Source organism: Podospora pseudoanserina, chromosome 1 (assembly GCF_035222485.1).
Source record: "Podospora pseudoanserina strain CBS 124.78 chromosome 1, whole genome shotgun sequence".
Lineage (NCBI taxonomy): Eukaryota > Fungi > Ascomycota > Sordariomycetes > Sordariales > Podosporaceae > Podospora > Podospora pseudoanserina.
The window spans coordinates 1,998,135-2,021,065 of NC_085920.1; the positions used below are offsets into that span (position 1 = coordinate 1,998,135).

Genomic DNA, 22,931 nt, shown 5'->3' on the forward strand with positions numbered 1-22,931 from the left:
CGAATTCTGCATGCTCTGACCGCCAAAATTTTGAATTTGTCCCCACCAGAGAGTGTGCTGACCCTTGCGCGCTGTCCTGGAATGCGCCCGCAGTTGTTTTCAACATAGGCATAAACAACACCACAGACTGCCCGCTATCTACAACCATGGCCACTGTAGCTCCCCCTCCCTCGAAGAGGCAAAAGAGAGAAGAGATCGAGCGCACCACAGTCCAACAAGATGTTTCCCCTCTGCTTGCGACGGATCTCGGGTCCTTCAAGGCCAATTTTGTTGATGGTGATGGGAACCAAATGGCCGATGTGATTGAGATCAACTTTGCCGATGCCTCCGAGAAGAATGTGTCTGCCTTGTTGAACACTATGATGGGGAGGGTACGATCACACCGGAGTCCCCTATATTCAACCTACCTCTTGAACTCATGCGCTGACACTTTCAACCCCAATTCAGGATCGTGAAGAATTCACCCCCTACCGCTTTCGCATCCACATCCCCGGAAGGGACGTCATTGTAGACCAATATCCCACAGATCTACTTGGACTCCTTAAAAAGCATGGCGTGAACAACCCCTTCGAAACGACCATCACTCTCTCCGCCGAGCCCCAGGCTGTTTTCAGGGTCCAGGCTGTCTCCCGTATGGCCCACAAGATCTCCGGCCACGGTCAACCTATCCTCTGCTGCCAGTTCTCTCCTCTTTCCTCCAGCCGCCTCGCCACAGGCAGCGGCGACAACACTGCGCGCATCTGGAATGTCGATACCGGTACACCCGAGAAGACGCTATCTGGGCATACAGGCTGGGTGATGAGTGTAAACTGGAGGCCAGATGGACAACAGCTGGCTACCTGCTCTATGGACAAGACTGTGCGGGTATGGGACCCGGCGACTGGAAAGTCGACAGCCGAGCTCAAAGGGCATGCGAAGTGGGTTTTGGGATTGGCGTGGGAACCTTACCATTGTAAGTGTGGTTCTTGATTCTCGGGAAAACAACTTGTCATACTAACCGCAAGCAGTGTGGCGTGATGGCACCCCTAGACTTGTCTCTTGCTCCAAAGACGGCACTGCCAGGATATGGGTCGTCAACACTGGCCGTACTGAGCATGTGCTGAGCGGTCACAGGAGCTCAATTACCTGCGTGAGATGGGGCGGGACAGGCCAGGTATGGATTGATCGCAACATATCCACAAGATGACCTCCTATACTGACGAGTCCCGACAGATTTACACCGGCTCTCAAGACAGAACTGTTCGCATCTGGGATAGCGTAAAGGGCACCCTCGTCCAAAGTCTAACCGCCCACGGCCACTGGATCAACAACATTGCTCTCTCTAGCGACTTTGTCCTGAGAACAGGTTACCTAGACCACAGCAAGGAGGTCCCAGAGACAGAAGAAGCCAAGAGGGCCAAGGCCAAGGAGAGATTCGAAAAGGCCGTCAAGATCAACGGCAAGGTTGCCGAGAGGTTTGTCTCAGCGAGCGACGATTTCACAATGTACCTCTGGGATCCAACCAACAACGGGAACAAACCGGTGGCCAGACTGTTAGGTCACCAAAACAAGGTCAATCAGTGTGCCTTCTCTCCAGATGGCACCATGATTGCCAGCGCTGGTTGGGACAACCATACTGTAAGTTTTATTACATAACTTTTGTTCCTTTCCAGTCCAAGGCTCACATGAAACAGAAACTATGGAACGCCAGAGACGGCAAGTTCTTGACCACTCTCAGAGGCCACGTCGGTCCGGTGTTCCAATGCGCCTGGTCAGCCGACAGCCGCTTGCTTGTTACTGGTAGCAGAGACTGCACCCTCAAGGTGTGGAACGTTTTGAAGGGCGCGCTGGCGAGGGATCTGCCGGGCCACGAGGACGAGGTGTATGCTGTGGACTGGGCGCCGAGGGACGGAGCCAAGGTGGCGTCTGGTGGGAAAGATAAGGCTGTCAGGACATGGATGAACTAGAGAGGAGGGGATGGTTGGTAAGAGTAAAGGAGAGGGGGGCGAGGAGTGATGATACCCTGATGGTAGAGGAATTTAAAAAAAAGGATGATCGTTTATGTTGCTATTCGGAGGCAAAAGGTTGCATGTGACTAAAACACTGGAAATGAACAAACCTATCGCGAATAGGTCTTACTTAACGGATAGAGGAGTACAGCATCCGGGAGGGCAAATCCGCCCTGTCACGACAGGTCGATGAGAACTTGACCGCCCAAAAACGGGCAATAGGGACGGGGGTCATGTTCCGTGATATCCTGTCCTGCCAGAAGGCTGCCCATCAAAACTGATGATCACCAAGTTTTACCCATACCTACTACCTACCTTGCCTTACGTACCTACGTACCCACGTGCCCAATCCTGGAACGAGGGGCACACACACACACCCATATAGCTAGACGAAGACGAGCTGTGAGGTGATTCTTCATTCGGCCGGGCCGTCTTCAGCTACTGGAATTTGGAGGTGTTCTCGGCATTTGTGGTACTGGGCGAGCCTTGGCTCATGTGCCGTCCCCGAACAGGTAGTTGTGAGAGGTTGATCGGAGGATTTTGCTGAGTTTGGATCGTCATCACATAGAGTATGTATGAGAGAGTTTCTATCTTTGCCGAGCTTTCACCGCTACTGTCTCATTGAGGGACGGGAGTCTGCTCCAACACTCTCAGACGAGAGAGATAAAGAGTGGTAAAATGCCGCCAACCGAGATGGGAAATCAGGGTTGAGAATAAGGCCGGTTAGGGAAAAACGGGAATAGCAACTCCTATCTGCAGAAGAGGAGAGCCATGGTTTGGCTTGTGATTGTTACTGGATACTATGTGTGAACTGGGCGGGATTTTCACCATGGCATGAAATGAGACGGTGACATCCATCCCCTGGGATGCTTGGGACACTTCTTTTTTTCCTGCAATGGGCCATCCCCGGCAGATCGTGGTGTCTAGACTACTGCGTAAACATGTGTGTGAGCAGACGCCGTGCATTAGTGGCCTGTTGCTGGCTTTGCTGCAGCTGTCTCCAATAGGTCCCGTGGAATCGGGGTTCGTGGATGAGGTGCCTGTGGAGTGTTGATTCTCGGGGATAGCCCACAGGATGATGGTGCGGAGTGCATTGGAGAATGAGGGGATTGAGGGGATACAGGTGGTTATGGTGCCCTGACTATTGGGTGGTGGTTGGCGAGAGAACAGCCGTAGCAATTGTCCCTGTTGTCAGTCTAATGATAGGCATGGGTACCCATAATGTCGAGTTCACCATCAGATACCGGTAGTGAAGATACAGAGAGCAATCTTGTGAAGAAATCACCTTGACAGAAGATGCCACAAATGACGGCATACATGTAGCCATCACGGAGATATACTCGGCCATTCGTCTCAGTCTAAAAGTAGGATCACGGCTGCTTTGGTGGCATAATAGCGTTCGTTCAAACAGCGCCGTCAGAAGCAAGTCTCCGTTTTCCAAGCATGTCAGAAATTCAGTATGAGTTATTTTCTTCCCTGGGTGTCACATAACAGTGCGGCCAATGGAGAGATCGAAGGCATCAAAATACCATGGTACTTGACGGCCCTCCGATGTATGAGATGTCGTCGGCGGATGGCGTCTGATTTTAGCCTATCAAGGCCCTGTGTGGGCTCGGGAGATCTCGGGACTCCACGGTCAATGGTTCCATGGCGCACATCAAACGGCCGTCCATGTGGCTGGGACAGGCTCATCGCTTCGCTTATACTTCGATCGGCCCGTGAAGCATGAAAATTTTTCCATTCTACCTCTTCACGATGGACTGTCACCAAGCCGGTGATGGTCGGGTAGGTGATTATGTTGAGAACAATAAGCGCGCCCAGCTTACCATCATTCGGCCAGGAAGGGTTTCCGTCTGTGCCTCATGACGGCACTTGCTGCCGAGTATTCCATTTCTGCGTGCTTTACAGACCTGATAAGAGGTCGACACGTTTCCCATGCTGTGCCTCTGACTGGACCGACAACGCTCCATGGGACGGCAGAGGAAACTCGGACCTCTTTTTCTCCGTTGAGGAGTTGCTCAATTAAGGTTGCTCTTAGTGGAATTTGACGTGTTTCGGTGGCTCATCTGTCTGGAAACGCTCCAAACAGCGCCGCCGGCGCCCAGCCTTCTGGCCCCTGCCACTCACCACAGCCCTGCGCTGTGACCAACCACCAGCGTCATCTTCCCTCTTCTGAACCTCTTCCCTCGGCCGGAGTAACGGACTCGAAGCCGATAATGGCTCTTGTCTATTTCCTGCGTTTGAGAACCATTGCTTGCTTGAAATGAAGATATCACGGTCATGGATCTGATACATATGTAGACCAAAGTCAATGACAAGCATAAGAGCTGTTATGGGCAGACCAGGCTACTGACCGACACCAACTATCTCCACTGTTCCCGGCCCGGACCTTCCATGCCTCTGGAATCCATCCGCTGATCTGCTTTTCAAGACCGGCAACGGTCCCAAGAGCCTGTGTCACGGAATTCGAGTGAGAGTCTTGGACCAGGTAATGGATGTCTCGATTGATATTTTGATGCAGAACTTTCTTGTAAGAGGTCCTTGGCAAAGCATCCATTATCCAGGCAGCCAAGCCCGGCTGTTCAGGGTGTGGTTGCAGAACTGCATGTGGTTGACAGCGCTGTGATATCCAAGTCAAGCAGGAGGTACATAATGGACACGGCCCATACACATTGGAGGCCGCCGCTCAGGTGGGAGAAAGGATGGCGACCGCGAGCTTACTGGCCTCTGGAGCAGCTGCTTGTAAAGGAGGTGCTATCGAGGAGTTGAACTCCGCCAGGCTGAGCCAGACGTCAGAGTGATAGATCAAGTTTTTCTGTTATCAGACATCTCCCTCCCACAGCTCAACCCGTTGGTCACACTGTTCGCCATCACCTGGCCCTGACATGTGGCCTCGATTTGGTAACAGGAGACTTTAGATTACGTGATTGCCCGAGAGAAACGGCCGTACAACATGAAAGGCATGCTCAGAATCTTCGATCCATGACAGGTGCCGAGACAATGCGCAGACAAGCCGCTGCATTATATAGGTAAGGAAGGCCGGAAACTGTTCGGAAAGAGAACTCTGTAACGCTCGCAAACCACCGTCGAATAAGAGTTGCAGTTATAAACAATAGGCGGGAGCGATTCGAGACTGATATTGGATAGCAGGAAGTAAGACGATCAAGGGATCATCAACAAGCAAGCACAACAAAAACTCTTTGGGAAAACTTCCAAGGCATTGAGTGGTGGGCTGGCCCCCTGTCACTGGATGGAAGCTGCGGAAGCCCAAGCTGGCCCCTGTCAGTCTTGGCATTCCTCTCGATGCCACCCTCGATGTCCCTTGTCCATCTCCACTGGTTTCGGGCTGGAATGACGAACAACGGGCTGGCGGGACGCTGCTTCTTGGTCCGTAGGCCCCACTTTCAGCGCTCCCTTGAGCATTTTGCAGGCATAGCAGCGCCTATGAAGCGAGCTCCAACACCGATTAAAAGTGATCGAAGCTCCTCCAAGTTTCCATGATTTCCGTGATCTTCTTGCTTGCTCAAACCAAGACTCTTTCTCGGCAGCAGATCTCCGATCAAACTCAAAACCTGTCAGCCTTTGATCTTCACCTAGCTACGGACCAAAAGCTCCAGAACCCCCCTGGTCTGCCACCCACACAGTCTTTAACCATCCGTCTCCAAAAGCTCGTCAGAGAGGCCCTCACCCCGTCACACTCCCTAGTCAGCGTTTTCTGCAACACCGTTGTCTGTCAACAAATAGAGACATCCGATCTTCGATCTGGGTGGCTATCAACAGGCAAGTAGGTATGCCCAATCCTTAGCTCCCTTCTCGAGCGATTCACCCGTGGTTACTGCCATCCACTCGAGGGAAGAAAAGCCCCGGCTCTGGCTCGTTACGTCAGAGGGTGGACCACTGGGCACTAACTTGATCCCCGCCCTCAAAATACTATGCTGCCCTATTTTGAGTGACAAGGCCCAATTGGTCTGACTGGAGATATTTCCTAACAGATTTCGAGCATCAAGTCTCGCGAAGTCTTTGTTCTCCTCTCCCGCCCCCCCGGCATCTTCCAGGCTCTTTTACGCTGCGCAACTCTTTCGTCCGTCCACCGAGAAGTCTTATCAGGCTTTACACCACACTAGACGCGCCATCCCCGTTTGCCGCAGCTCTTCTGGCCGCACCGTTAAGCTTGTTCACAAAGCCACCTTGCGTCACTACAATCCGAGCGTCAGCTTAGCTCCTTTATGGTCATCCGTCCTAAGCTCGTCCCACATTTGTTGAGACGGTGACATTTCCTGGTTCTGTTTGGGCACTTGTGACCTGTCGACAAACCAAAGACGCCGTTACCGACAGCACTCTCGCGCATCCTGCAAGCTGGGCTGTTTACCGTTGGGAGAATATCCGTTGCAAAAGCTTCATCCTTGTCCTTGGCCCCCATGAACTTGTCACTGGGGATTTTCCAGTAGCTACGACCACCGACTCCTCGCCAACGGCCCTTCTACAATCCCACCTACCTGTTGATAGCAAGAGACGGCCAGTCATCTGCCCATTATGACGGTTTTTATTGCTTCACTGTGAGTCTCTTGCCGTCAATGTTGTGCGGGCTGCCTGAAGCACTATACTTACGTTTTTCTGTACAGATTCCTCCCCAAGACTATTCATTTCACACTCCCCGGCACACCTCCGCGCGGGTCTCGCTCCGAGAAGCCTCAGCCCAATCCGAGGCCAGCGCCACCTGAGCGGCAGCCTAGCCTGTTCCAACCGCCCAGTATCACCCCGCCTCATACTCCGACCGACGAGAAGAAGCCCAGCGGTCTCTTCACTAACGAGGATGGGCTGCGGGTTCATATTCCAACAACGACAGCGATTGGAGAAGATGGTGTTCGTGCGCCAGCTGACCGAAGCTCTCCCACCTGGGGAGGTCGTTTAGATCAGCCAATGTCGCGGGCGAACTCACCGCCACCTCCTTCGTTGATCCAGAAGGCTAGAAACCTGCATCAGAAGGCCAAGGAGATGGGTCGGGCCGGCATCACACAACCTCGCACACTCGATAGAAGCGAGAGCCACGAGAGGGTTTTTGCACATGCCAACTGGAAGATCGTTAACGCTGACCAGGGCAATGGCGGTCTTCGAAATGCTGCCGAGGCGGCTTCCAGAGAGGGAAAGGTTGGAGACTGCACTTGGGTTGGCACCCTTGGTATGCCCACTGATGCTCTCCAGGGCACTCAGCAACTCCAGGATATTCAGGACAAGCTCGCCACGGAGCACGACATGCTCAGTGTCTGCCCCTCCGACAAGGACTTTGATGGACACTACTCTCACTTCTGTAAACAAATTCTGTGGCCAGTGTTTCATTACCAGATTCCCGACAACCCCAAGAGCAAGGCATACGAGGATCATTCATGGAAATACTATGTCAATGTCAACCAAGCGTTCGCCGATGTCATCGTTAAGAACTGGAAGCGGGGCGACGTCGTTTGGGTCCACGACTACCATCTTCTCTTAGTCCCTGGCATGGTACGAAAGAAGTTGCCAGAAGCCAAGATTTGCTTCTTCCTTCACGTGGCCTTCCCGTCATCTGAGGTGTTCCGTTGCCTGGCGGTTCGGAAACAGCTGCTGGAAGGCATGCTCGGTGCCAATCTGATTGGATTCCAGATCCACGAGTACACGAGACATTTCCTTCAGACCTGCAGTCGACTCCTTAGTGCGGAGGCCACTCCAGATGGACTCCAGTTGGAAGACCGCTTTGTCGACGTTGTCAATCTCCCAATCGGGATCGATCCTGTTAGTCTCAGCCAGCATCGTGAAGAAGACGAGGTTAAGAGATGGCTGGACACCATGAGGGAGCGTTACGCTGGCAAGAAGCTCATTGTTGCTCGCGACAAACTGGATCACGTTCGTGGCGTGAGACAAAAGCTCCTCTCATATGAGCTTTTCCTGAATAAGAATCCGGAGTGGAGGGACAAGGTTGTCCTCATTCAAGTGGCGCTTTCCACCAGCGAGAAGAGCGAGCTGGACGCGACTGTTAGCGACATCGTCACTCGTGTCAACTCCTCGTGGGCCAACTTGGCGTACCAGCCCGTCGTCTACCTCAAGCAAGACATCGACTATGCACAGTATCTTGCTCTATTGAGCGTTGCGGACGCCCTCATGATCACCAGCCAACGCGAGGGCATGAACCTAACCTCGCATGAGTACCTCTTTTGCCAGGACGGCAAGATCAGCGAAAAGAAGCATGGATCTCTCATTCTCTCTGAGTTCACTGGCACGTCGTCCCTCTTTGGCGGAAATGAGCTTTCGGTCAACCCTTGGGATTATCGGGCCTGTGCGGATGCGATCAAGAAGGCTCTAGAGATGGGGGATGAGGAGAAAGAGATGCGATGGACCAAGCTGTACGAGGCAGTTAACCACCACACAGGGTCTCATTGGTTTTCCGAGATCCTGGCTCGCCTCGATGTTGTGTATGAACAGCAGCACCGTCACGACCAAACCTCTGTTCCCCGACTTTCGCTCAACACGCTGGTTCAACAGTACAACAGGACGGAGAGAAGGCTCTTTATCCTTGATTTTGAGGGCACCCTGGTCAGCTGGGGGCCAGTCAACCAAATCATTCCTGTCAGCCCACAGGTATGCTTTCTTCAGCAATTTCCTTTTGAGTGATCATCAACTAACAGAGCACTACTAGCGCACCCTTGACGTATTGAACGACCTGCTCCTTGACGATCGTAACACTATTTATGTTATGTCTGGCCGCAGACCGGAAGAGCTGGATCGTCTGTTCCGCCGTGTCCCTAATCTCGGCCTCATTGCTGAGAACGGTTGTTTCCTCAGAGACTGTGGTAGCACGGAGTGGACCGAGATGGCTGACGCGGATCAAATCCGCTCCTGGAAGGATTCCGTCAGAGGTATCCTGACATACTACATCGAGCGCACCCCGGGCGCCGAGATAGAGGATCGGCGCTGCTCGCTCATCTTCCACTATAAGTCGGCGGAAGATTACGAATCTGCCACCCGACAGGCCTTGGATTGTGCTAGTCACATCAACGACGCTTGTGAGGACCAGCGAGTCCACGCTATTCCCATGGAGGGCTGCGTCCTTGTGGAGCCGCTTGACTGGACCAAGAGCACGGCTGCCCAAAGGATCTTTTCCGATCTTCGCGACCGCATGGCGCCAGATGCGACTCACACGTCGCCAGTGGACTTCCTCATGGTTGTCGGTGATGGACGTGAGGACGAGAAGGTCTTCAAGTGGGCCAACGGTTTGGGCGAGGAGGGCCTTGTGGAAGAGGTTGTGACGGTCAGCCTGGGAACAAGAAACACGGAGGCGACCGCCACCATGACACAGGGCGTGAGTGGTAAGTGACAACAATCACGGAGGATCGATTTGCAGAGTCAAGACTAACACGCAATACAGGTGTACTCATGGCTCTACAGAGACTGGGATCAATCGCGTAAGCAGTTGCCCCATCCCCTCCCTAGCCCCCTTTGCTAGGCCAGATGCCAATGGTAATGTTGCAGGTCCGTTGTGCCCACGCAACATCGCCGGAAGAGCTCTGTTAGAGGTGTGACTCTGCCGCCAGACGCTGAGCTCCAGTTCCTGCCGACGTCTTAGTTGACTCGGGGGTCCGTGTGGGGTCAGTGTGGTGTGCGCCGTTATTCGGTGTGATGAGGTGTGGTACCTACCCTGCCTTGTTGTTGTTTTGCTTGGCTTGGTTGGGTTGACTTGTCGCCCTTTTTTACGAGCATATACTGCAGCTTTTATTTGTATGCGCTCGGCTCCTTGCATGGTAGAACCTCGTGTGTTCTGCCAGCGCAGCCAAGACTGTTGTTTTTGTGCTTCTGGGTCTTGTCGCAGTTTTTACGCCGTCCTGCATGGTATTCTTTTACGATGAGGCAAGCTTCTACGTTCTACAGTGGACTGTGAGGTGATTGGGATGGAAATTCTATGGGTTAACACAAAGAAAAGCAGGCAGTCGAAACGCTATGATACGCGAAATCGTCGATAGTATCGAACGGATTCAGAGGGCAAAGAGAGAGAGAGATTGGAATCGCTTCAGCAATGATTAAGGGCCTCGGTATAGATATGGGATGGGGGTTTATTTCTTTTCGGTGGTGGAAACTTTGGTGGCCTTCTCCTTCTTTGCTCAAGAGTTATTAGCCTGCATATGTTTTATCGATTGCATGTTTATATGGATCATGGTGTCTGGAGCCTTTATTCTTTGGTTGATGAACTGTCCCAGATCATGACAGGCGGTTTACCTATCTTACCTAGTTTATTGTACTGTACAAAGTGGAACATGGAACACATTGTTGCTCTCTGCTCCCTAGAGACCTATGTTTTGTTTGCGTTCGGAACCATCACCAACATTGACCCCTTCGGCAATGACATCATGTTCCGCTATCGGATGGCGGGGTTTGTCTTGGTTCTCTTTTCCTACATACCCCGCGACTTCCAGCCAATCTTGCATTATCCCTGGACCCCTGAAAAGAGCTTTGCCGAGCTGCCCCTCATTCAGTGGGCAGCCGCGAGACAAGCCGAATCGGAGAGAGCTCAGGTCCCGAGGACATTAGGTTGGGCAATACCATCAGAGTAAGTGGCTTGCTGACCTCGGACTGCTTCACACCTTGTTTTGAGCGACGGTCAAGTCGAGGTATCATCACTCGAATCCGTTTTGGTCTTTGTAGTATTCGAAGACTGAGACTTTCTGGTTTGTACCTAGGTAGTTTGCTTTGAGTCATCCCCTATTGAGCTACTTCGGCGCAAGATCACCTGCACAAACAGAAGGGCGGATTTACAACACTTCTACCGCATATCAAGCCAACAAAAAACATCCAAGATGGCTTCAACGTTTCCTCCCCCTCCGGTCAACACCATCGACTGGTCCAATGTCGGCTTCAAAGTTAGAGAAGGTCCGTACCACCTACTACCAACCACCACAAGTTCCATTGACAACCCTTGTATTACTTACACACCTCGACAGTAAACGGCCACATTGAATCCCATTACTCGGTCAAGACAGGCCAATGGTCACCCCTCCAGTTCGTCACCGACCCCTACATCCGCCTCCACGGCATGGCCCCGGCCCTCAACTACGGCCAGCAAGCCTACGAAGGCCTCAAAGCCTTCCGCCTCCCGGGCAACAACAAGATCGCCATATTCCGCCCTGACCGCAACGCGGCCCGGCTCCAGCACTCGGCCGAGTTCATCTCTGTCCCTCCGGTCCCTGTTGACCTCTTTATCGCCGCAGTCAAGGCGGCTGTCGCTCTCAACGCCGAATTCGTGCCTCCCCACGAGACAGGCGCGGCGATGTACATTCGGCCGCAAGTCTATGGTTCTTCGGCCCAGTTGGGACTGACGCCGCCGGAGGAGTACATGTTTTGCGTTTATGTCTTGCCCACGGGGGTTTACCACGGGACTCACCCTGTCAGGGCGCTGATTATGGATGAGTTTGACCGGGCTGCCCCGAATGGGACGGGGAGCGCCAAGGTGGGGGGGAACTATGCTCCTGTGCTGCGGTGGAGTGATAAGGCTCGGGGGGAGGGGTATGGCATCACGCTGCATTTGGACAGCAAGAGGCACGAGGAGGTGGATGAGTTTTCTACGAGTGGGTTTATTGGGGTTTTGAGGGAGGGGGGCAAGGTGACGCTGGTGGTGCCGGATAGTAGGGCGGTGATTGACAGTGTTACTAGTCTGAGTGTGCAGGAGATTGGGAGGGATTTTGGTTGGGGGGTGGAGAAGAGGGCGGTAGGTTCTTCATTGTGGTGAACACGAAGGCAGATGGCTAACGGCGATGGGTTGTGACAGATCAAGTATGACGAGCTGCCCAAGTTCTCAGAGGTGCTGGCTGCGGGCACGGCAGCTGCTCTTGTGCCCATCCGGTCGATCACCAAACGTGACAGCAACCGGCTTGCGGGACAGGCTCGCGTGTCTAGCAGCAATGGCGCGGAGACTGTTACGTACATTCCCGAGGGTATCGAGGAGCCAGGCGAGATCTGCACCAAGCTTCTCGAGCAACTTAAGGGTATCCAGCTCGGCAAGATCGAGGACAAGTTTGGCTGGCGGTTCGAGGTCACGGAGCAGGATGGCAAGAGCGTTGTCGGCGAGAGCGACTCGGGTGGCGCTGCGGATGCTGGTTCTGTGGACCAGCTTGACTAGGAAGTTTCGTTTTTTGGACCATGGGACTTGTGATCCGAGTGTTGTCACTTGGACGATGGTGTAGTGTAGGATGTATCCTGGGCCGCGGTGCATTACCCGAGGCTCACCATCTTTGATACCTTACGGAGGTTGTTGTCGGGATAAACAAAAACAGGGTTAAACAAGAGATGTCACTAACAAAAAAAAAGTCCCGCACTTTTCTCGAGTTCAGACAAGTCCCCCGCTGTGAAACCTTTGCATATTCGATCTTTGCACTGCCACAATGTCGGCTCCAAAACCCCTCACTATCGTGACCTGCTTGTCCGGAGTGTGTTACAGGTCTTGGCGCATGGGAAGGAAGGGGATATTACCGCGGGATTTGCATTCTGTAATGGCATTCCTTGGATGGTGGAAACGCATCTGGCGGGATGCTGTTTTGAGGATAGAGGAGGTGGGCTCAGTCAGGATCGACTCTGTTGTGGAACCCCTGGATGTGATGGTGGCACCATTGGGGATGGAAGGAGGGGGGTTGTTTGCGAGCTGAGGGATATGGGGGAAGCATAGTTACTGCTCTGTTGCTGTATTTGCCCATGCCGTGAGATGGATGTTGGAGGTCAGAAAGAGGCCATGTCCAAGGTTGCACTGGCGCTCTTTATTCCATGAATCTTTGATCATTACATTTCGAGTCACCACAGCGTTTTCTCCTAAAGACCACACTCGCGCTCGTTCAGTAACGCGCGCTCTTGCTGCTTGGTGATCTTGAATTTAACTCTCTCCCGCACTCTGCTGTCGACGGTCAAAACAAGAAACCCGAAGGAATCCAAGCCATCACCTGTCGTCTCTCCAAAAAGATCCCAGCCCAAATCCCCGACTTGGCACATACCCGGAACGCTGCCGCGGCGGGCGGCCTCCGGGAGTAAAAGAGACATGTGCCCCTGCCAACCCTTCCTGGGTCTTTGGAAACAAACCCGGAGGACTGGGTTGTCATTGAATGGTGCAAGGGTTCTGCTTGGCAATGAGGTTCTGGGCTTGGGTGGAGCGAGCCAGAAAGCTTAGGGCTTGCCAAGATCGATGCCAAGGCCAGCTTGGCAACCGTGGGGTTTGGAACAAGACATGGAGGTGGTGGAATTTTGATGTCTTCATCCGAAGTGGATTGAAGATGGGAGGGGATGATGGGTTGGTGAGGTCATTGAGGGAGGGGGAAGATGTGTGTTATCGGGTGAGTTTGAGGCTCTGAAGTGAAGTGTCGGTTGGAGTTGGGCCGTTTGCTGAGGGGCATGGGGATCTTATCAGACCATGTTGTCTTCACACCTCATTTTCTGGCTCTCAACTCATTCTGGGATGGTTGTGAGGTTGGACTTTTGGGTTTTGGTGAGTTAGACTGGGAGACGGTCGGCCTCTTACATTTCACTGTCTCTGATGGGCCAGTCCATGGACTTCGTGTTCGAAGTGGACGCCCTAACGGGGCACGGTGTTGATTCCCTACCTGAGGTACCTTACCTATCTTTCGTGGTCCTCAGCTCACAGACGACCGATACTTACACGGTCTCGTCCCCAAGCCTCAACATCCCTATTCCTTGATTCCTTCGTGTCCTTGCCGTGTCGATCTCTAACCTGCTTGGTAGGTAGGTAGCATCAACCATGCTTCCACCACTTAACCCGATGGCTGCCGCGGGGCATGCCGGCCAGGGATAGACCCCCGCGGCTGTAGACGGTGACGGGAAGGATGGAGCAGGGAGGTGCTCAATCAAGCGCGCATGCATGACTTTCACGAGCATGTAGCTCACCCTCATTGACACTGACCACTCACATGAGATATCGCTATCTGCCCTTAGAATGACTAGAGGACGGGACGTTGAGCTGGACCCAAGGACCCAGCGCCCTACCACAGAGCTCCCCAGAAGCTCGTGTGCTCGCGACCCCCATGACCCACACCACTGAACGTTGCGAGAAACGTGGTTTACCGATATCTCATTATGCAAATCTATCTCGCATCCTTATCTCATGGTTGTTTCGACTGCTGGACGAGAAGCTGAGTCTCGTCTTGAGACAAGCTGAACTATAAAGCCGACACAGCACGATCTGTCGGTTTTGTTCCGAGATATCATCCCTTTTCTTGACTTTCATGTTCATCATACCAAGTCTTCACCCCATTCCATGACCAGCAACGCAACAGTTCAACGTTCAACTGCCGAAGCCATAACCCTGACACCATGGCCGACACACCACCACCACCGATAACATCGAAGGCCAATGACGACCCGCCTCCCCTAAACAATGTCCCGTCTGAATCCACGGCCCGCTCTACCGGTATCTCCTTTGGGCCAGACTTGCGAGGAGACATCGGACCTAGCCAGGCCGGCGGTATTTACAACACCAGGAGCATCACAAGGGTGTCTTTTGACAGACGAACCGCCGGTGACATCTCTCAGGAGAATGGTGGACCTTCCAACAGTAGCGATGATGTGGAAGAGGGGGATGACTGGCGTGACAAGCATGGCAAAACGAAGCAGGTGTTTAAGGGTACTACACTGTTATGGTGTGTCGGGCTCCATTTTCATTTTTTAATGCTGATCTTTAGGATGTTGTGATACTAACAAGATTCTGCATGTCTGTAGGCTAGCATACCAATCCATCGGTGTTATCTATGGAGACATTGGCACCAGGTATGATCGTCAGACGTCTCGGTTGCTGTCCGGTAGCAATGCTGATCCCCAGGGGTAGTCCCCTGTATGTCTACTCGTCGACATTCCTCGAACCGCCTACTCAAGAAGACCTTCTGCAAGTGCTCTCAGTCATCATCTGGTCGTTGACCATTATGGTCACGGTCAAATATGTCTTTATCATCCTGCACGCGGACAATGAGGGAGAAGGTGGCACTTTCAGTTGTTACTCACTCCTTACCAGATTTGTGAATCCCCTTAACAAAGCCCACCCTCGAATCATGCTGGCAATTACTTACAAAGGGGACAGGCAAACATCACCTCGCGCGACCCTCGAGAAGAAGTGCTTGTGCGCATGGAACGCCACTCGACAATGGACATGCGCAAACCGAACCGTACCATTCGCGACCGGATCGAACGAAGCAAATTTACGCATGGGCTCCTCAAGACGATTGGAGTCTTGGCCGTATCCATGGTCATTGCCGACGGTGTCCTTACACCCGCTCAATCCGTCCTTGGCGCTGTCCAGGGGCTCAAAGTCGTGAAGCCAGACCTGTCATCTTCGGCGATTGTCGGTACCTCTTGTGGCATCCTCATTGTCTTGTTCCTGATACAGCCGTTCGGAACCACCAAGCTCGCCTCGGCGTTTGCTCCCATAGTCATCATTTGGTTGGGATTCAACGGCGGTTTTGGCATCTACAACCTCGTAAAATACGACTGGGTGGTGCTCAAGGCCTTCAGTCCTTATTTTGCCATCCAATTCTTCTCGCAGCACAAGACACACGGTTGGAGGATGCTGGGCGGTATCCTGTTATCCTTTACGGGAGTGGAAGCACTGTTTGCGGATCTTGGTGCCTTCAGCCTTCGCGCTATTCAGCTGAGCTGGATGTGCTACGCCTACCCTTGCTTGTTGCTGGCGTACATCGGTCAAGCGGCCTTCATCAGTGTTCACCCCGAAGCCTATGCCAACCCCTTCTTCAACTGTGTCCCCCCGGGCATGCTCTACCCCTCCCTGGTGGTAGCCGTCCTGGCAGCCATCGTCGCCAGCCAGGCCATGATCACAGCAACATTTCAGCTCACCAGCCAAATCATGAAGCTCTCCTACTGCCCCCAAGTCAAGGTGGTGCACACCTCTCGCGTCTTCCACGGCCAGCTTTACGTCCCCTTCCTCAACTGGATCCTCATGATCGGCGCTGTCCTCGTCACAGCCGTCTACAGCGACACCACCCGCCTCGGCAACGCCTACGGCGTCTGCGTCATGTTCGTCACCTTCTTCGACACCTGCATGGTCACGCTTGTGGCGCTGATAGTCTGGAAACTGTCCCCCTTTTTGATCTTCATCCCCTGGCTCTTCTTCGCCACCATGGACGGGCTGTATCTTTCCTCGGCTCTCAACAAAGTCCCCGACGGGGCGTGGTTCACCATCACCGTCTCTGGGATCCTCACTGCCATCTTCCTCCTCTGGAGGTTTGGCAAGGAGAACCAGTGGCGCGCCGAGGCGGAGGACCGCTTCAGGCCTACTGAACTTGTTGGTAAGGACCAGAAGGGACATTTGTGCCTTACGCCCAAATGGGGAGGTGAACCGTTGAGTGTCATTAGAGGTTTGGGGATCTACTTTGACAAGACGGGTGTGATGACTCCAGCTGTTTTCACACATTTTGTCAGTAAATTTGTTGCTGTACCTGAGGTGGCTGTCTTTTTCCATCTTCATCCGGTGGAGGTCCCGACTGTTTCCCCTGAGGAGAGGTATCACGTCTCAAGGTTTGGGACTTTACCGGGGTGTTACCGGCTGGTGATCAAGCACGGGTTCATGGACGAGGTGATCAGTCCCGATTTGGCTGCGTTGATATACAACCAGGTGAGGAAGGCGATTATCCGGCAGGCGAAGGAGCGGCTGGGACGGGGCCCGTCAAAGGAGGTGGGGGATGAGGGCGAGGACGAGGTCGGTGGGGAGAAGAATGGGGATAATAATACCACGAGTACCAGCGCCAGGACTACTACTACCACGGGGTTGGCGGGTGGACCTCCTGGGCTGAACTCGAGGTCGAATAGGCTGCCGGTGGAACTGAGGGATCATGAGGTTGCGGATGAGCTGGCCAAGCTTGATAAGGCTTTTGCGGCGAAGATTATGTATATTGTTGGCAAGGAGCAGATGAGGGTGAGGAGGTCGAGCTCGATTGGGAGGAGGATTGTGCTGTCGATTTTCCTGTGGATTAGGGAGAATACGAGGGCGAAGATTGCGAATTTGAGGTTGGCTATGGATAGGGTTGTTGAGGTTGGGTTTGTGAAGGAGATATGATGGGGGGTTGAGTGGCCCGTGTAGGTCGCGCGATGTTGGATCAGGAGCAACTTGTTGTCGATAAGTGGGGGCCTCTTTGTGCGGATGGCTTCGGCTGATGGAAATCATCCCCTGAGGAGCAAATTCTTTTCAAAGAGATTATGAGAGAATGGTACTTGTTTGATTGTTTACAGTTTCACAGAGAGGCTATTGACACGAGGTGAAGCAGTTCAGGGGCAGCTCGGCAGGGGGCATGTCACCACAGCGCCAAAACCGACAGATTGTGCTTCCAACCACGAGAAAATAAGTCTTTTGCTATCCAAAAAAGAATCTCCAAGACTTGTTTGTTTCCTATATTTCCCACCATACTACACCAACGCTGACCCCAAAGCGCTGCATCAGAGTGTATGCCTCGGTGCAGCCCACCTCTCCCCATCCACAAAGTTTGCCTCTCCATCCTGCATTACCACCGCCAGATTCCACCTTTTCAGGCCAGGAAAGAAGTTACCCTCTTCTTTTCCCCCTTCTCCCTCTTCCCTCTGATCCATGTCAGCCCACATGAGCTTGCACTTCTTGGAGACTTGCTCATAACCCCCCATCTTGACCCACTCCTCCCCCGTTCCCGGGAGCTCTTCTTGGGAAGCCTGGCTATTTTCTGGCAAGGGAGGTTGCACCAAAGTGACGTCGATCCATAACCTTGGAAGCCAGCGATTCGAGAAGGGGAAGGATGGGAGGTAGGGGATCATCTTGAGGGTGCACTTGAATAAGGGGGTGGTGCTGGGGGTTGATTCAGTTGGGTCGTAGGGAGTAGTGTGGTCGTGGGGGTAGACTCGGAGGGTTTGGACATTGGGGTTGGATGGGTCGGGGGTTGACCAGGTGAACTTGGCAAGGTGTTTCGGGAGGTTCCAGACTGTGATGCGGTGTTAGACAGGTCCATGAGAAAACAGAGTAGTGGGGAAACAAACGCTTTCGGCCGTTCGAACAGGTGTATTTCTGGCTGACGTAGATTCGGGTGATCCTCATGGCCTTGCCGGTTTTCTTCTTGGTTGAGCTGGCTTGGTCGTCTGGGAGGGGGTATTCGAATGTGCCGGGACAGAGGATGAGTTCGTCGTAGGGGCCGACGGGGGTTTCGTGGTAGCGGATTATCTGGACCATGCTGAGACCCCCGAGGGGTTTGCCTGATGCTTGGGGGGGAGAGAATGAGGACTGGTATTCCAAGGGGTGGTAGGCCTTTTGGGGGAGGTTGGCTGCGGTTTTGGAGGAGGTCCAGAAGGGGATCAGGTACATGGTTGCTTTGGTGTTCCATGGAGGAGGGGCGGCGAGGATAGGTCCTGTTGGGACGGTGTTGGTTGAAGGAGACATTTTGATTGGTGTTTTCTTCTCGGTGTTGAACGGATTACTATGACTAGAGTCGCAATCAGACAGAAATGTCACAAGATTGGAGAGCTGGCGAGAAAAAGTCAGTGTTATTTTGCCTTGGTTTTCGGATGGTTGTGTCTCACATGTCAGCAACCGACCCACCAAAAACCATCAAATCAGGGCCCGAATGGCGTTACATCACTGCATCTGCCAAGCGCAGAGTGCATAAGCATCTTGCATAGGGCTAAGCGATTCTGCTCTTGATCTCAAACAACTTGTCTGGGCTTGTCAGCAGCCTGGAATATATCTAGTCACTTGGTTCAACACCATGTTATGTATTTGATTACGGGCGTTGTGGTTAGCGAATAGGACATATTGATGGACGATGAGTGTCACCTAGGATTGCGAGGGAATTGCTACATTGTGTTGAGCTAGGTGTGATGTTGATATCTTCACCATGCCTGAGGATAATGACACTGTCTGTATGTAATTATGCTTTTCAAAGGCCTAGTCACGGCATCATGTCATGGTGCCATTCATCTCTACCACCGGGCACCTCATCATGGAACTAGTGGTGTTTCTCAATGAATGTGGGAGTGCCTCTCCATGGGTATAGGAGTTCCTCTCAGGGGTCATTACACTCTGCAATACTGGTCCTATTTCCAACCGCATAACCCCTCTTTTTCCCAACATAATAATTGTTTCTTAATCTGTATCTTTGAGAATCGTTAGATCGTCTTGAATGCACTAGGAAGGAGCCTCACGTAGTTGCCTGGAGGTACTCTGGTCCGCTCCTTCCCCCTTCTGTTACAAGGTTGCAAAGCCCTCGGAGGAGTTTCGGCACACACACGACTAGTTCTTTTAGGTGTATTTCAACTTCTGCCAGGCTTCGAAACTTTCCTTTGATCTCTCCCGGCCTTCATCAAAGACATCACCATCGTGCTTGGAACGCCTTCTTGTTATGATCCAACCCATCACCACTATCTCGCAACGCCCTCTCACGATCTTGTAAGACCTCCTCACTACCATCGAAGGTATTGATTCTAACCTTTGAGGCCTTTCGATTTCAAAATTACGCCTCGATCTTCTCTTCCAACTCCTTTCAAATCTCTCGATAGGCCTCAATATTATCTTTGAACGCTTAGTCACTATCTTCGAACGCCCAGTCACCAGCTTCGAACGCCTCGTTTTTCTCTTCGAAGACCCTCAATTTCACAATGGACGCGTCCAGCAGTTCTTCCGACTCCTCCATCATCCGGAGAGAGGCTCCTCCAGCTATCGTCAGGAGTAGCAACTTTACCCCCCGCCGGCCTACCACTCCCACCCTGGATAGCTCCCCTGACCCCTCCAACGCCTCTCTTGGTCTCTCCAGCGCCGCTTACTCTGCCACCTATGACGCCTCGTTCGCTCCATCTCCCTTTGCCGCTCCCTCCTACTTTGATGCTGAGGAGTTCCACCATCATGTCGTCTGTGCTGTAGCCGAATCTCGCTCAGCCGGCGTTATCGGCCTCGCCACAATCAATTTGAACCTAGCCAGCTCCCAGATTATCACCATTGCCAATGAAAGCAACTATACGACTCTCAAGCAGACTCTCTCTGCCATGCAGCACAAGCCGACCACATTCATCACTCTGCCCCGTATCACTGCGGACCGTGCCTCTTCTAGACTGGCCGAGGTCTTGGAAGACGAAATTGGGTGGCCTACTTACACCACCACGATGCCCAGAGGATGTTGGGACAAAGCTCTTGGAATCATCAACATTGAGTACTACGCCTATAGCGACCAGATTGTCCCTCTCAAAGTCATACTGTCATCTAACAACTTCTACGCCGCCTGCGCCTTCGCGGCCGTACGTATATCATATCCTAATCACTTGGTTGACTGTCATGCTAATGAAATCTAGGTCGTCTCCTACATCGAGAGCTACCATGGCCTCGCAATCCGAGCAGGCGCACTCAACATCGAGTACGTCGAGCCCTCCGGAGTCATGCGGATGGACAAAGCAGCCATCCAAGCATTAGAACTCCTCCGCAACGGGCGCCAAGCCCAACCGGGCGACAACACGTTGTTCGCGTTAGCGAACAACACGCGGACTCCGGAGGGCCGGCGCCTGCTCACGAGGAGCGTCCTCCAGCCGATGACGAACGAGGAGGAGATCAACCTCCACCACGACGCGGTAGAAACTCTGTGTGGCGACGAAGACGTGTTCCGAAAGCTGAGAGATTGGTTGAAGGAGTTCGACGGGATCGACTTGGAGTCTATCTCCGGCTGGGTGAGTGAATACCAGCCCATGTAAAGTATGAGGCTTAGGTAGCAAAGAAAGTCTGACATTTTTGGTTAAGTTGGCAATAGACCATGCTGTGATTCGGCAACCCGTGCAAAGCGGAATCGTGTCGAGCAGTGGTCGGCACATGTCGGCGGCCGTGGGAGCTCATGAGCTCTCACAAGCCGAGGGGGATTTGAGCCGGGTCCTGGGGCTCAAATCCTACCTCAAAAACGTCCAAGCCCTCCACCAACTTCTCCGGGCCGCCGACGTGACCGACCACTTGCTCGCGAGCGTAGCGAGCAAGACCGGCGCCGACAAGACCGGGCCGACCCTCGGCCTCCTCGCGGCGGTCCTCCAAGAAGACGCCGCCTACAGCCGTAGCGCGGCTGAGATTGGGCACGCCCGGATGTGGGCAATCCGGGCGTTGCCCAACGACGCCATCGACCTTGCCCGTGCTGAGCACAGGAGGACGCGTGAGGAGGCCGAGGCCTACTTTGCCCTGAAGCTCGCCCTGTTCCAAGGTAAGTTCGAAATGTTTTGGCTTGTTTTCTTTCTAGTTCTTTCAAGTTCAGGGTTGTTTGCAAGCGCTGCTCTCGTTATATCTGTTACCAGCTGGCAACATTTCTGTTGATGTGAATGTCTTTTGATTTGTGTTTCCACGTGCGTTATGATCTACCTCGCATTTTGGCTATATGGAGGGTGGTTCTGTATTTGTTGTTGACGTTTTTCCCTATCTGCTCTAATTCATGGGCTGTATTGCAGTGCTAATATGACGTAGAGGTGTTGGGTGAAGCCGCTGCCCCGAAACTATTCGATGACAAGGACAAAGGACTGTGCTTCAAGTTCAAGTGGGCGGATGTCCGTCAATATGTCGACACCGACGAGCCGCAGCCCGGGGAAATTTGGGGTCAAGCCAAGATCGGTTGTGTAAGGGTCAACCTCGGAATCCGAAGAGGCGAGCACTACCTGTGCCAGACCGACCGCTTGCTTGAATTGAGCCAGCAACTTCGAGTCCACTCCGACATCATCACCAAGGAAAGCGACAAGTACGTCCTCGAGTTGCGTAACGCCATCGCAGAGGCTGGTTATGTGGCCGACCTCACCTCGATAGCAAAGGCTGTCGCCCAGTTGGACTTGATCTGTTCCCACGCCGAATTAACAACCACCCATGGATATGTTCGCCCAAAGCTCGGCAAGGAACTCGCTTTGATCAAAGCCCGTCACCCCATCATGGAAGCCAGAAGAGGTTTCGTTCCCAACGACGTGTTCTCTGGCGATGACACCAAGTTCGTGGTAGTGACCGGTACAAACATGGGCGGCAAGACGACATACATCAAGACAATTGCCCTCATACAGATTCTCGCTCAGATCGGCTGTTTCGTTCCAGCAGAGAGGGCAGCTGTTCCAATTTGCGACCGAATCTTTGTCCGGTCTGCAACCAACGACAATGCCGCAGGCAATGCTGGTACATTTGCGGTAGAGATGGACGAAATGTCTGTCATTTTGCAGTAAGTCTTGTCATTCTCCTGCGTCTCTGCAGACACCTAACTCTTCATGCAGCGGCGCCACCAACAAGAGCTTGGTGATCATTGATGAACTTGGTCGAGGAACCTCCACCGCCGAGGGTCTAGGACTCGCCGCCGCCATGGCAGAAGAGCTCGTAAAGAAGAAGTCTCGTGTCTTTTTCGCCACCCATTTCCTCGACCTGGGTAAGTCGGGTCCCTTGCCTCGATAGATGCCCTGAAGTAATACTGACCACGTCTTCAACCTTTTTAGGCAAAATGTTGAATGCCTGGTATCCATCACAAGTTCTTAACGTCCACATGACCAGTCATGGTTCTGTCGAGGACGGCCACGCCACGATTTCCCTCCCCCACACCGTCGTCGCCGGCCCGGTGAACAATTGGGATTACGGCCTGGAGCTCGCCAGTCGTTACTTCCCAGCAAGCCTCATCGAGAGTGCCAGACACTGGTCAAAATATCACCAAGAGCAAGCAGAGCTTAGCCACAAAGAGAGGACGTCAGCCGAGATGAAGAGCGCAGCGGAGGTCGCCCTTATGCATCATATGGAGCAGGCGCTGTCTTCGCAGATGAGTAACATGGAGTTGGCGGAGAGATTGGAGGTGGTGACCGATCAGTACAAGGCCTTGGAAGAGAGAGGTGAGGTGTCGAATGAGAGAGGTGAGGTGTCGAATGAGGGCGGTGAGGCGTCGAATGATAATGCCGAGGCCTAAGGGTTGTTTTTTGAGATATATCGCA

At 53.0% G+C, this 22,931-nt stretch overlaps 8 protein-coding genes across 8 annotated transcripts; 7 read left to right on the forward strand and 1 right to left on the reverse strand.

Moving 5' to 3' along the window:
* Window positions 1-25: 25 nt before the first annotated feature.
* On the forward strand, window positions 26-2,064 carry RSA4 (ribosome assembly). The gene is made up of 5 exons (XM_062941809.1): window positions 26-371; window positions 448-952; window positions 1,008-1,153; window positions 1,213-1,617; window positions 1,674-2,064. Exons 1-5 carry the CDS (start codon window positions 147-149, stop codon window positions 1,944-1,946), a joined length of 1,554 nt encoding a protein of 517 aa, XP_062804703.1. The 5' UTR covers window positions 26-146; the 3' UTR covers window positions 1,947-2,064.
* Window positions 2,065-4,062: 1,998 nt separating this feature from the next.
* QC764_105679 (uncharacterized protein) lies at window positions 4,063-6,251 on the forward strand (the record flags this gene model as incomplete). The annotated part of the gene is made up of 2 exons (XM_062941810.1): window positions 4,063-5,772; window positions 5,981-6,251. Exons 1-2 carry the CDS (start codon window positions 5,486-5,488, stop codon window positions 6,249-6,251), a joined length of 558 nt encoding a protein of 185 aa, XP_062804704.1. The 5' UTR covers window positions 4,063-5,485.
* A 270-nt stretch (window positions 6,252-6,521) lies between these two features.
* On the forward strand, window positions 6,522-9,425 carry TPS3 (Trehalose-6-P synthase/phosphatase complex subunit; the record flags this gene model as incomplete). Its single annotated transcript, XM_062941811.1, has 4 exons — window positions 6,522-6,544; window positions 6,611-8,597; window positions 8,656-9,325; window positions 9,385-9,425. The coding sequence occupies 4 exons, from the start codon at window positions 6,522-6,524 to the stop codon at window positions 9,423-9,425; spliced, it is 2,721 nt and encodes a 906-aa protein (XP_062804705.1).
* An 842-nt stretch (window positions 9,426-10,267) lies between these two features.
* Window positions 10,268-10,704, forward strand: QC764_0006920 (uncharacterized protein; the record flags this gene model as incomplete). The annotated part of the gene is made up of 2 exons (XM_062939805.1): window positions 10,268-10,560; window positions 10,695-10,704. The coding sequence occupies 2 exons, from the start codon at window positions 10,268-10,270 to the stop codon at window positions 10,702-10,704; spliced, it is 303 nt and encodes a 100-aa protein (XP_062804706.1).
* Window positions 10,705-10,807: 103 nt separating this feature from the next.
* On the forward strand, window positions 10,808-12,126 carry QC764_105690 (uncharacterized protein; the record flags this gene model as incomplete). The annotated part of the gene is made up of 3 exons (XM_062941812.1): window positions 10,808-10,880; window positions 10,952-11,715; window positions 11,776-12,126. The coding sequence occupies 3 exons, from the start codon at window positions 10,808-10,810 to the stop codon at window positions 12,124-12,126; spliced, it is 1,188 nt and encodes a 395-aa protein (XP_062804707.1).
* Window positions 12,127-14,318: 2,192 nt separating this feature from the next.
* Window positions 14,319-14,829, forward strand: QC764_105700 (uncharacterized protein; the record flags this gene model as incomplete). Its single annotated transcript, XM_062941813.1, has 2 exons — window positions 14,319-14,644; window positions 14,724-14,829. 2 exons carry the CDS (start codon window positions 14,319-14,321, stop codon window positions 14,827-14,829), a joined length of 432 nt encoding a protein of 143 aa, XP_062804708.1.
* Window positions 14,830-17,351: 2,522 nt separating this feature from the next.
* Window positions 17,352-18,526, reverse strand: QC764_105710 (uncharacterized protein). Its single transcript, XM_062941814.1, has 2 exons — window positions 18,012-18,526; window positions 17,352-17,956 (listed from the first exon to the last, which is right to left on the reverse strand). The coding sequence occupies exons 1-2, from the start codon at window positions 18,406-18,408 to the stop codon at window positions 17,445-17,447; spliced, it is 909 nt and encodes a 302-aa protein (XP_062804709.1). The 5' UTR covers window positions 18,409-18,526; the 3' UTR covers window positions 17,352-17,444.
* Window positions 18,527-19,270: 744 nt separating this feature from the next.
* Window positions 19,271-22,906, forward strand: QC764_0006960 (uncharacterized protein; the record flags this gene model as incomplete). The annotated part of the gene is made up of 7 exons (XM_062939806.1): window positions 19,271-19,413; window positions 19,461-20,255; window positions 20,310-20,678; window positions 20,749-21,193; window positions 21,451-22,180; window positions 22,233-22,381; window positions 22,449-22,906. Exons 2-7 carry the CDS (start codon window positions 19,623-19,625, stop codon window positions 22,904-22,906), a joined length of 2,784 nt encoding a protein of 927 aa, XP_062804710.1. The 5' UTR covers window positions 19,271-19,413; window positions 19,461-19,622.
* Window positions 22,907-22,931: the final 25 nt, after the last annotated feature.

Excerpts from the sequence above, each read along its gene's own strand:
- RSA4 (XM_062941809.1), top strand. The coding sequence starts at position 147 with ATGGCCACTGTAGCTCCCCCTCCCTCGAAGAGGCAAAAGAGAGAAGAG. Across the intron at positions 953-1,007 it reads GGCGTGGGAACCTTACCATT|TGTGGCGTGATGGCACCCCT; the intron begins GTAAGTGTGGTT and ends AACCGCAAGCAG. Across the intron at positions 1,154-1,212 it reads GATGGGGCGGGACAGGCCAG|ATTTACACCGGCTCTCAAGA; the intron begins GTATGGATTGAT and ends GAGTCCCGACAG.
- QC764_105710 (XM_062941814.1), bottom strand. The coding sequence starts at position 18,408 with ATGTCTCCTTCAACCAACACCGTCCCAACAGGACCTATCCTCGCCGCC. Across the intron at positions 17,957-18,011 it reads CTGTTCGAACGGCCGAAAGC|TCTGGAACCTCCCGAAACAC; the intron begins GTTTGTTTCCCC and ends ACCGCATCACAG.